This window comes from Eulemur rufifrons, chromosome 18 (genome assembly GCF_041146395.1).
Source record: "Eulemur rufifrons isolate Redbay chromosome 18, OSU_ERuf_1, whole genome shotgun sequence".
Lineage (NCBI taxonomy): Eukaryota > Metazoa > Chordata > Mammalia > Primates > Lemuridae > Eulemur > Eulemur rufifrons.
In genome coordinates, this window is record NC_091000.1 from 2,309,499 (window position 1) to 2,322,102 (window position 12,604).

The following is a 12,604-nucleotide window of genomic DNA, read 5'->3' on the forward strand; positions in this document are numbered from 1 at the left end:
AATATAGCCTAGCACTCTGGGAGGCCAAGGCGGGAGGATCGCTTGAGCTCAGGGGTTAGAAACCAGACTGAGCAAGATCGAGATCCTATCTCTACTAAAAATAGAAAAAATTAGCTGGATAGGGAAAACAAAAAATTAGCCGGGCATGGTGGCATGCCTGTAGTCCCAGCCACTGGGGAGGCTGAGGCAGGAGGATAGCTTGAGCCCAGGAGTGTGAGGTTGCTGTGAGCTAGGCTGACACCACTGTACTCTGGCCCAAGCAACAGAGTGAGAACCTGTCTAAAAACAAACAAACAAAAAATAGCCTAGAACAAAGAAGACACAAGAGGACAACCCCGCAAATACCTCATGGCATCACACAGAAAGGAGATCAATGCTTTCTACGTGGCCCCTCAAAATAAAGAACAAGGGTTGGAAGGCTGAGCTGAGAGGCAGTCGTCTGGGGCATCTGGAGGAGGCTCTGGGGCGGGGGCACTCGCGGGGTCAGTGGGGCGCCCAGGCAGAGGCCAGCAGTTGGGGTGGGTGCTCACCGGGACTACCTGCAAGGGCCCACGTTAGCTGCTGCTGTAACAAACTACCTCCAACACGTGGTGAGAGTCAGGTCCCAGAACCACGGAGTTGGCAGGGTCACCTTCCTCGTGGAGGCCGCTGGGGAGAATCTGCTTCCTTGCCGTTTCCAGATTCCTGCACTCGTCGGCTCGCAGCCCCTTTCTCCCATCGTTCCCCCCTGTGGCCCCTCCCTGGCCCGACCCTCTTGCCTTTGATGAAGCTCTTTGAGATTACACTGGGCCCACCCGGCTAATCCAGAACAACCCCTTGTCTTGGGCTCTTAATCTAATCCCATCTCCAAGGTCCCCCTGCCAGGTAATGAAGCATATTTGAAGTTTCCAGGGATCGGGAGGTGGCATCTTGGGAAGCCAACATCCTGCCTCCCACGGGGACCTTTCCAGCCTCAGAGATGCAGTGGATTCCGGACAGGGAGGGCTGGGTCCGAGAGTCCTGTCCTCACCAGTGAAACGGGCTCCGAGGCACATTGTCCCAAAGCCTTAAAATCTAAACTATAAAAATAATTCTTTAAAAGATATTAATAAAGTGGGACATGTCAGCTTGAGTACAAGTTCAACGTAGTTAATTATGAACACTGAAAAGATATTAATCTTTTTCAAAAAGTCGCATGTTAACCCAACAATTAAATATTAACTTTTTGGTAGGCTGTAAAGTTTATTTCCTTATAAACTCCTGTTTACAGGCTTGCCCAACCATTTACACAGAGCAACACACATTACCACTGAACCAGGTGGCTGAGAGTTCACGATTACCCTAAGACTTCCCAGTTCTGGTCTAGAGCTTTAGGGGAAATGCATGAAATATTGAGGAAGTCATGATTACAATAAAATCACCCAGACCTATTATCTATCATCTCTTCTCTTTCTGCTCACATTTAATCACCAGTAATTTCTCTTGCCTCCAATATCTGTCTCCACCCCAACCACAGGTCAGTCTTCTAAACATAGCTTTCTATTTATATTTTCTTTAAAATTTAGCTCCAAATGAGAGATTTTCAAAAAAATCATGGAATTAGAAAATAACTTTTCCCTAAATTTTAAGTCTTATCTCTCAAGGAACCATGCTGATTATGGCCTGACGTACTGTAAATAAAATAAACCCACAAATAACACTCAGCATTAACAGCCTCAACCTCTTCATTTACCAAAGGTTTTGTTTTGTTTTCCAGAACCGTTAACAAGCAAGACTGACTGAGCAGGAAGAACTGACGGCAGCAGGATGATGGAGGAACGAGTGACCACAGGGGGAGGGAAACTCCTCCGTGCAACTGGCAGCTGCGCGAGGAGTGACGCCTCGTTCTCCGTGCTCCCTAACACCCAACCCCAGGCCTGGCGACCGGGGAACGCTTGAATGCAGAGGAACACGGACCACGGTCAGGGGACAGGGTGGTGCCACGTTTGCTCCCCACGGCTCCTCACACCTGGCAGTGACTCACGCGTGGTGAGCACCTGAAGGACTGGACAAGGAGTCCTTTCACAGCTAGAAGGGCAGGGAGACAGGGATTCATCTTACTTTACTGTCCTTGTCCGCTCTGCACGCGGAACTGCTCCCGCAAGCCGACGAAGCACTGTCAGGAGACGTGGGAAGTCCGGGGAGGATGGTCACCGTCCGGCCACCGGGCTCGTTCTCCAGAGAGGCGGCAGTGATGCTTGAGGAGGTCAGAGACCCAGCCGCCATGCAGGCCAGGGAGGCGCTGGCTCGATTGATGCCCGCGGCAGCGGCGTGGGGGGCAGAGCCCGCCGTGGGGGGTGGGGGTTGCGGGGAGGCCAGCGAGTGATGGGGCAGCCCCGCGGCCGCAGGGCCGAGGCAGGCGGCGTTCTGCACCTGGATGGGCGTCACTGCTGCCGTAGGGCGCTCCTGGTTGTGTGCCGCCACTGGTAGACGACAGGAGGGAACACGGCAAGATTCAACTTTCTAATAAATGCTACTCACCAAAGCACGAGTCATTTCACTGCATCAGACCCCAATGAAAGGCTGCGATTGCGTTTAGCACGATAAAGAACGGACGTGTGGAGGTCTAAAGCACTTAGTCTTAGCTGGGTTCCCAGGTACCACTTTCCTGCCAGGTCAGCCCTCTGGTCTGTTGAGGGCCTGGAAGCTCCGCGCTGACCTCAGGGCCCTCTGGGGGGAGACGGCCTTCCACAGCGTGCAGACGCTGAGCCACTTCCTGACGGTACTAGACGCCACGTGTGGCCCTCCTGTCCTTCCCCTTTTCTTTCATTCCCTTTTCTTATTAACTATTTCCTCCCCCTTTTTTTGTTTTTCTGGTAGAACTCACAAGCCTTTAGAACTAAGAAAGCTGTCTGAGATCCCACTGGGTCTAAAGCAGACACGTGATTAAGTCCATCAGAAATAATCAGCACGCTGGTTAGCAGAGTGTCACGCCATGGTCACACAGCTAGCAGCAGTGGGACTGACCACAGCAGTCACTCTCCAGTACTGTTGACACGCATAGCATCAGCCCAGTTTCTTTCAGTCGTGAGATCTACAGATCAAGCTTGAATTAACGCGCAGGGCGGGCTTAGCCCAAATAAGCAAAGTGCCACCGACTAGACTGTGCCCGTTTCTACTTCGCAGTGTTGCTCATTGTTTTAATATCACATCTGCTTTCCTCAACATCTGTCACAAACGGTCTGTGTTAGGTCGGTAACCCCTTTTCCCAGCACGTTCCTGTCTGGCTTCCTCCTTACCTGTCCTCACTGCGCTGCGGGCCTGGCTGACGGTCATCTGCCCCGTCATGTGCAGCAAGACCTTGGCCGGAGGGCTCGTCTGGATGTGAGCTGCCGACACCGCGGCGGCGGGGACCACACTGGGACTCCCGGCCACACCGTTTCCCTGGAGCTTCTGGGCAGGCCCTCCTGCGGCGGAAGGACTGACCATGGTCACCCCACGCCCTGTCTGGCCCGCAGTAGACATAGGGACTTTAGCTTGGGAAGCGTTTGTCACCGCCCTGCCAAGACAGAAACGGAGACGGGAAGCCCCATCCATCAGCAAAGCGGGAGACAGAACAATTAATGCAAGAAAAATGACTCAGAGCTTTAAAGACAGAACGTCTTAAAAAATGAATGGAATTATTTTTACAAAGCTGAAGAATAGAAAATCCAAAGTAGTGATGGCCCCGAGGCAGAGAAAGGTCTTGAAATGCCTTCTGAGTCACCAGAAACCACACACCGTGCTCTGCTCAAGTTCAACTTTCCACACCGAGGCCAACTGTCTCCACCGACTGTCCGGGCCTGGTTCTGCTCCTTCTGCTGCGGGACAAGCCAGGCGTGTCCCTCACGACACCCAGAGTCCCATGGCTTTGCTGCCGTTTCCCACCGTCTTCCTACTTGCTTCCACCCCACCCCACACAGCTCCTGGGTACGTGCACACGTGTGCACACACACGCTACTGGAATGTCCTTTCTGGCTTTCAGTGACCTGTCTTAATTTCCTTTATGTTTCAAGATCCGGCACAAATCCTGTCGTTCAAGAAGCTTTGCCTACGGTTCAGCTTTAAGACCTTATGATTATACTGTTTCATGTGGATTTTGTCCTTTGTTCTGTTTCTGTTTATATCACAGTTGTTTATGCTTTGGCTCTTGATCATAAATGTGGTGTATTATTTTTTAATAAATTCCTTATTAAATACTGCTGACTCGGTAAATACTCCTTGAAGGCAGGGTCAGTGTGCAACGGCTCTTTCCTGTCCTTCCTGTATTTGCTACTTACAGGGGTAGAGCCAGCCCTGAAGAGCTATTTCCTGGTTGAATTTAATTAAATTAGGTTCAACGTAGTTTGGTGTAATGTATTTTTTTATATTCTAAGTTCACTTATATGGCAACAATTCTGTATACAGTGACTTTCTACTAAGTCAGATACCTCATTAATTTGAATGTCCTTAGTATATACCATGATGCATAACAGAGTTTACTGTGAGCAAGCATCGCTCCAGAGTTAAACAAGAACAGACTTCCAATAATTTGTTTTTGAGTCTTATAAAAATGTTTTCCTCCATTATATTCATTTTTTGTTGCTGTTGTTTGTTGTACTTCCCTTATTTATTATTGTTATTTTGCACCAAGGAGGGTCTATCTGCTGTTTTCTGGATGGGCTGGATCCTGAATGTAGATTTCAGCGTATACAGAAAAGAAGGTTTATATTGATTAAAAATTTGCAAGTCAAATGAAAGCTAACATTCTGTCCCCATCTGCAGCAACAGTGATTTTCATTTGATTAGGCTGCTGGCCAACCTACAAATCAAGGCCAACAGCTGACAAACATGTCAGTTCATTAAGCTGTTTGTTTAAAATCAGGGGGTTTGAGGAATGATTTAACAGTTAAACCTGGACCATTTATTAATGGTCAGTGGTCAAAAACCAGGGCACCCTCAGTGTTGAGTTCATCACAGGTCATTTCACTCTGTTTGCAAAGCTACTTTCCTCAGGGACCAGCAGGTGGGTTATCTTGAAATAAAGTAAAGAAAATGTTACATATCTAGAGCTCTAATCACCCTGTAACAGGATCTCTCAACTTTGGGGACATTTTGGGCCAGATTATTCTCTTTTGTGGGCGGCTGCCCTCTGTATTGTAGGAGGTGTAGCAGCGTCCCTGGCTTCTACCCACACATGCCAGCAGCACCCCCACCTCCAGAGTGACAATCACCAACACGTCCAGATACGGCCCGTGGGGAGGAAAATCGCCCTCAGTAGAGAAGGATCTATACCATCTTTAAAAATTTTATTTTTGACCTATTATAGAATTACTTGCCAGAATTCAGAGTAATCACCGCATTAATGGAATAAAATATGGATCTAGACCACCTGGAGATTGAGCACTTCTTCACTGTGTGATCTCAGACAAGTTATTTCATCTCTGCGTGCCTCGATTTCCTCTCTATTCAGGGGGCTGTGACAGCGGCGGCAGCAGTGAACCGCGGAAGGAGTTGCAGTTAGTCATGGTGACGCATTCAGAGGTCTGCCTGCCCGGCGTGCAGTGAGCATCACGTAGACATGTGAGTATAATTTGCTGCTTATGTTAAATACCATGCTTTTTAGTTTCTAGTAGAAAAATATTGAAAATGGTATAGTTGAGTCTTCTTACAGATAAATTCAAGCAAATAACTTAAAACCCAGTATATTTATTGGTAGAAATCTATAATATCACATATATCCATGTGAACAGTAAGCTAAGAATTTTAGAGTTAGAAGGGATTTTAGCAGATAGAGATAAGGATTTAAAAAAACTCTGGCTACATAACAGGCAATCATAATGTGAGAAGGAGTCTGCATAGGCTGAAAACCATGGGAAAGAACAAAGCTTTCTGCTTGGAACCCAGGAAACCATCTGTTCTGGGCCGTACCTTGTGACTGGTGCCACGTAATTGCCGGGGAAAACCCCTATCTTGCTGGTGTGCATTGATGTTCCTTTGAACCAGCCGTCCTGGCAACGCTCAAACACCAAAAACATCTCCCCCTTTCTCAGCTCTAGTTCATCCTCTTTCCGGGGAGTGTATGGATATATAGCAACATACCTAGAACAGAAAAGAATATTTGATTTCGGGCTGAGTAACAGATAAACCCCAAGATGCTCAAAACTCTTTCCTGGTACAAAGTCTTGAACATTTTGGACAAAAGCAAACAGAGAGTATAATCCTTTAACCTGGAAGCAGCACTGGCAATTCTCCACCGAAAGAGGTTTTGCTGTCTACATTTTAAATGCAGGAAAAGGCCTTCCTGGTTAATAACTGCTGAACCCACCCCTCCCGGCGTGGAAGTGAGTGTCCCACCAAACGGTATTTGCGCAGTGTGAAGAAGGGATGCAGCTTCCAGCAGTGCCTGACTTGCTGCTAGGGATTATGCACCTACTGGGAAAATTAAGCTCTTCAAATGGCACTTGTTAGACTTGGGAAGTAACCCCAGTGAGGACATATGGCAGGAACCCCCCCCCCCCGGGAGGCACAACACGCTGCCTTCCACACACAAGCTGCACCTAGAGGCTTGCGCTGCACCTGCTTTGTGTGCTCAGCCAGGAAGGAGACCGAATTGGAAGAAGTCAAAGGAAAAGAAGGTCTAGATCACAGAGAGTACAAAACAACTCCACAATGCAAGGCGATTGTACCCATGAACACATGGAAACCAGGCAGGCAGCACTAACCTACAGTTCTTACCAGTGCTCTAAGCTGTGTATAAACTCACACAATGCAGGGTCCACAAGAATCTAGTTGTATTCCGCCATCAATAAACTCTCAACAGGATAATTAGACTTTTCTGGATACTGACTGCTGGGGACTTACAGCTTTTTACAGTCACCTGCCAGCCAGATCTAGACCCGATTTGTGTGGAATACTCTCTGTTCATCACTATCCTAATTCAAGAAATGAAAATGAAGATAAAAAGCTCGAACAGGAGTTGTTCAAAAAGCGCAGTTCCATAAACATATACTATCATACAGAAGCAAACAGTGTGTTTCCCTAAACTATGGAAGGCCTTCACTCAGCAGGATTGCTAGCTGGCAAGCTCAGGTATTAGGCCCATTGGGTTTCAGCTGTGTCCTAATTATATGCACGACCAGGCAGAAGCTTTGGTGAGCCTTAAGCCTGTCACCAGCTCATATGAGAAAGGTCTTTCTCTGTCTCTGCTGTTAGGACTCAGTTTTAAATGAAGACTTAAGCAGTGATAATCGAGACCCCCACTTACACACTGGGGCGAGTCTGAGGCCGTAAATGTGGGATCTGGTCAGCGGATCCTGCCCCGGGCCGCGGTCCCATTCCAGCAGCAGCAGCGCCTGGCGGGGTGGAGGTGAGGACGGTGGCCGCCAGGAGAGGCGGTGGGGGAAGAGGAGGATTCAGAGTCTGAGACAGCAAAAAATAAACGGGGGAAAAAGGGAAGAAAACACTGATTTACATCTTCGATGGAAGGTGGGAGGGAAAGGGAATCAGAAATCCATAGAGCAAGGCTTTCCTGGAATGCACACAGAGCAGAATCAGCAGGCTACCTTGCATGAAAGTCCCCCTTTAAAAATCCATCTCTCGTTCTCCTTTAAGATCTTAAAGCCACAGCAACCTTTTCAGTAAACAGGTAAGTACTCACCCTTGGGAGGAGGCAAGGAAAAATGAAATGACTGAATGTAATTTTAAGATTAATAGCACTTTTTAAGTATGGACGTGGACAAGAATCCTTTTGAGGGGGCAGCTGTAATGTCTCGCTGCTTGCTAGGAATTAATCTGTGATTGTTTCTGTAACCCGAAACTTAAACACGACACAAAACAATCTTGCTGCACTGTATCTCAAATCATCCCTTCTAAAGAAAATTTGCTTTGATGCCTCCAAAAAGCCCAAACAATAGCAAGCCACAGTCACTGGGCTATTGTTGCTACTTTTTGCTTATTCTTTTCTTAACTTTGCCAGCTTTTGAAATTTGGTACTATCAAGGCTGGTAATCTTTAACAAGTATACCAGTGAAAAGCTGCTGGTTCCTTTATGGGCACAGCCTAATGGGGTTCTGCCTACAGGATTCCATGCCTTTTGAAAATCAATGGAGCAATTGTTACCTTCTGATCTATAAACCCCAGACAATTCTTCAGGGTCTGTATACTGAAACTCCTGGGAAAACAGGCGCACAAAGACCGCCTGAATCCCCACCTCGCCTTCCCCAACTCTTTGAACCACTAGATGTAAAAACAAACTCAAAGGAGAAATAAGGAGACTAAAGAATGCACCTAGGAAAGTATATAAATGGCTTCTACGCATCAGAATATTAATAAAAAAATCCAATGATTTCGAAACATAGCTCATTATAGCCATTTTATTTCTATTTTCTGTAATAAAAATTTGAATCTCATCAACATTTCCTTCATCTGTTAATATACATAGCTCCAGAAACATAGTAAACTGAGTAGGAAAAAATTTCAAATTTCTAGACATATATTCCAACTGTTTCACATATTGTATTTAATTTATTGCTAAAGTGACTTTCAATAAGGATTTTTTCCCACACTGCAGCTGAAGTTGTTGCAGAAATAAAGGAGGTGCCAAGCTGCTTAGAGAGCGCTAACCTGGACGAGGAAGAGGTCGGTTCAAAGTTAGAATGTCATGAAAGCATCACTCACACTCTCCATACACATCGTGGCAGCATCAGGATTTGTTACAGCTCTGGAATTTGCATGTACCGGGGCTTAGAGCCTCCCAAACCCCTAAACAGGAGAAGGTCAAGCATTCATCCCATCAGACCTCCTTCCAGTGACAAAGCGGAGATAAAGATAATCCCAGTAAAATACTCGCAAATGTGACCCGGCAGTTCACGGACAATAACGCATCCGTGGCTTGACAGGTGAGATAACAAGTTCGCACTGTACATGGAGTAGTACACAGAGAAACTGTAAAATTACCACTTAAGTGATTTCCATTTAAATCGTTCTAAGCCCAGCCTCAAAACAGTGTGGCTGCGGGAAGGCAAAAGACAAATGGCACATGTTCAAAAAGAAAATTAAAGTTGTCCATTGTAGCCTAATATCGTTAAAACAGAGGCTGTAAAAATTGGCCCAAGAAAAAAGCAGACAGTATCTATGGACCTGATAAAAACACATTTCATATTTTGTTAATAAAATCTAAAGAAAGATCACTTATCATTACAAAATACACGAAGCCAATGTTTCATGTACATTACTTTTGCGGAGTGAGTGAGACATTGAGATACTGCGTCAAAGAGGATACTCTGAGAGATCCTGGGAGATCCTGGGCCTGAGAGAAAACAGTTCTCTACAGTTCTCTCTTTTTGACGTTGAAACATAGATGGTCTTAATAAAACCGGGCAGATTTTTTCCCAATGCTGGGTAAATGTGCGTATGTCTTTGCACGTGTATTAGCGTGTGTGTGAGCACACAAAGATAAGAGAGAAAGTCTGACTAAAATCAGATTCCTAGCTGTTGCTTGGTCCTGCGGGGCAGGTAAAATGATAGGGCCCTGGTGAGTCCAGGGCTGTGACAGAGTAGGAAGTCCTGCGGTTGCTTTATAAACAGCCTAAACCCAAATAGTCTGGTGATGAGGAAGTTCAAAAGGCGATCCACTGGATATCGTGCCTCTGGCAGTCTGCGACCCTGCAAGACCTGAAATTTCTACAGAGCGAACCGCACGGCCTTCCACTCGCCCCGAGGTGGCCTGGATGCCTGCCTGTTATGGCGCAGCCCAGGCCAGCCCAGCCCCAGAGGCCAAGATGCACCCTCCACTAGCAAGAAACATCAGTGGACCCGCTATTGTCACATTTTGTTAACAGTGTTTTGTTCAATAAAACCAGAACTTAGAAATGGCCTGCTAAAGGGAATTGGTCATATTCTACCATGTCCAGGTTTTGTCTCCTGACCACTGATCCTGAAAGGTGAGGCAGTGCTGTGCTGTAGACTCAGCATGGGCTTTGGGGTCAGAAAAGCACAGACTGCAACCCTGACCCAGCCTCCCAGGCAGCCCTGGCTTCCCTCCTTTGCTAGAGCGAGAGCGCAGGGCGGGAGCCTCTTCTCTCTGGGCAGCAGCGTCTCAGGACACTGACAGGCTGCACTGGCCAGTGGACCCAGTGAAAAGTTCAAGTTCGTGGGTACGAAACCCCTCCTTTCTGGCAACTCTCTCCTCCTCTTGTCCTTTCTTGCAACCAGCCCAGATAGTGGTTAGATCTGGATTTGGCTGAGAATAGGGAAATAATCCAGTATGCCTCAAGCCTGGGCCAAGGGCTACCGGCCAGTTTACCAGCAAAGTGCTTTGCATTGGAGTTTTGGGCACAAGTTCAACTGACAATAAAGGGTTTGTTTCCTTCCCAACTGTCCTAACGTGTCCACCTCCCAGGGCAGAAAAGCGACTGGCAGGACAGACTGAGCATTTGCGGGTCCCTTGGGCAGATTTCATTTAATATTCCTCAGCCCCCTCATCATTTCCTTCTAAACATGTTTTCCAATCAACTCACTTTCAACCCTCAACATCAGCATCTCTCAACGGTCTCTCTTTGCACTGAACTCAGGTGCACGTACACTGGGGATGAGGAAATGTTTCCACCACTGCATGGAGATGCCCTCCCAAGTCAGCAGCGCCAGCACTTTCAGCAGCACGACCACCCATGTGCACAAACTGTAGATTTCCCCTGCCACATTCGATCTGTAAGGAGAGAGGCATCTCTACTAGTTCATTGTGTAAATTCTGTACAGTCTCTATGCCTCGCTATCCCAGTCTGAGAGATGGACTTAACGTTAATAATCAGAAATAGTTCCTGCGGCTGTCTTTCCCAGCACCCGGGAACACGGCTGCAGCTCAGTAATGGAGGCTGCTGTCATGCTTCCTGAGACCGGGAGGGCAGAGACTGTCGTCTCGTTTTCGTATGGCTGGCACCTTGCATTGCAGCCAGAAGGCGACAGATCCTCAATGAGTGTTTCATCCATAAGAAAACTCTCTGTGATTCTACACCCCCATTAGAACAATATGATACAGAACAAGACGCTCAGTTCCTGAGATGCTAGAGTCCTTTTCTGTTGTTATTATGAAAGTTTTGACCATATCCTAATCCTTGTTCTGATTTTCAGATCTCCTGCCAGTTCCAAAGGCTCCACTTCTACCTCTCAAACTACCAAGGTTGACGGTCCCAGCCCCCACTTCCAGAGCCTGTCCCTGAACCTGCTGCCAGCATTAGATTCTGCTTAGCTCCCACCATGGGCTACGGTGCACTCACTACATATTGGTTATTCTGAGAACCTCACATCATTAAACTTTGTTTCTTTAAATAAACTCAAAAGTTTGTGTGTGTGTGTGTGTGTGTGTGTGTATAAAATTTTTAAATCAGGGTTAGACATTTGTGGAATGCAATTTGTTTATAAGCTGGCCATGGGTGGCATCTGGACTCTATTGACCTGGCTACCTTATAACATCTTCCAGCTAAACACCTCTTGGCTGATATGGAGGATCTGGAATTATTAATCACTTATTTTAAAAGTTCTTCTGCCATTGTACAGAAGATGTAAGACTAAGATCTTCATCATCCTCACCAACAAAATGAGTAAAAAAAAAAATTCACTACTTGAAAAAAATTCATAGTCTTGAGTTAGATATATATAATATCAGTTTTGCTCATAATGTTAGATATTTAAAATTTTAACTGTTACATGTGAAATGTATGGGTAAATATGCCCATAACTTCATTCTGCATAAAAGATTAAAAAGTCTCAATTCATAAAAAAAGCACTAGAAATAATTATCATTTTCTATTCTAGTGGTGGCATTTATTACCTATAAATCTGCACTATGAAAAGCCTGGTTTCTTTTCTAAGCTGCCTTCTATTGCTGGGATAGTACTCAAAGTCTTTAGAAACATTTCAAATTTTAAATAGAATACTTGCCACAATTAACATAAGAAGCAGAGGGCACATACTACTGAGATTTTTCCACTTAAATCTAACATATTAAATCCAAAACATTTCTACCTACCTACCAGGGACTTTAAGTTCTAGACATCTCCTGGGATGACAGATAGCTCTGTTTATAATTAGTTTTTCATTAAATGGAATTGGCACAGTAGACATACTGTTTAATAAACCTTCCTCTTGCTTTACATGCAAGCTTTCTTATATAATCCTAGCTACAAAGGTTAAATGTAAGTTAATTTTTGAATACCCATGCTCTCTTGGGACCTGTCCCATTGATCTGCCCTGCAGTGAGCCCTCAGCTAAAAGCAATTGGCCATTTACTATACTGTAAAATGATTTTCAGCCTATAAGGGCTGAAATTCAGCCAGTCTTATATCTTCTCCACCACAAGTTGAATATTCCTTATCCAAAATGCTTGAGACCAGAAGTATTTTGGATTTTTTTTTCCTGATTTTAAAAAATTTGCATTACTGGTTGAGCATCTCAAATCTGAAAATCCAAAATCTGAAATACTTCAATGAACATGTCATTTGAATGTCATGTTGGTGCTTAAAAAGTTTTGGATTTTAGGGCATTTCATTTTTTAGATTTGGGATGCTCAGCTTATAATTAATTTTTCTATTATCAGAAAAGTCAGTCTTTTTTTTCCCCTTAAGAAATC

General features: G+C 45.6%; 1 protein-coding gene across 1 annotated transcript in view; it reads right to left on the bottom strand.

The window, feature by feature from the left end:
- The window catches only part of SH3RF1 (SH3 domain containing ring finger 1), a 150,117-nt gene that overhangs the window by 18,431 nt on the left and 119,082 nt on the right, over positions 1 to 12,604 (bottom strand). Inside the window, exons 7-10 of the mRNA XM_069493716.1 lie at positions 7,244 to 7,398; positions 5,908 to 6,078; positions 3,258 to 3,517; positions 2,080 to 2,441 (exon numbers count right to left, since the gene is read on the bottom strand). Of these exons, the coding sequence (XP_069349817.1) occupies positions 2,080 to 2,441; positions 3,258 to 3,517; positions 5,908 to 6,078; positions 7,244 to 7,398 (948 nt within the window). The remainder of the gene's footprint in view (positions 1 to 2,079; positions 2,442 to 3,257; positions 3,518 to 5,907; positions 6,079 to 7,243; positions 7,399 to 12,604) is intronic.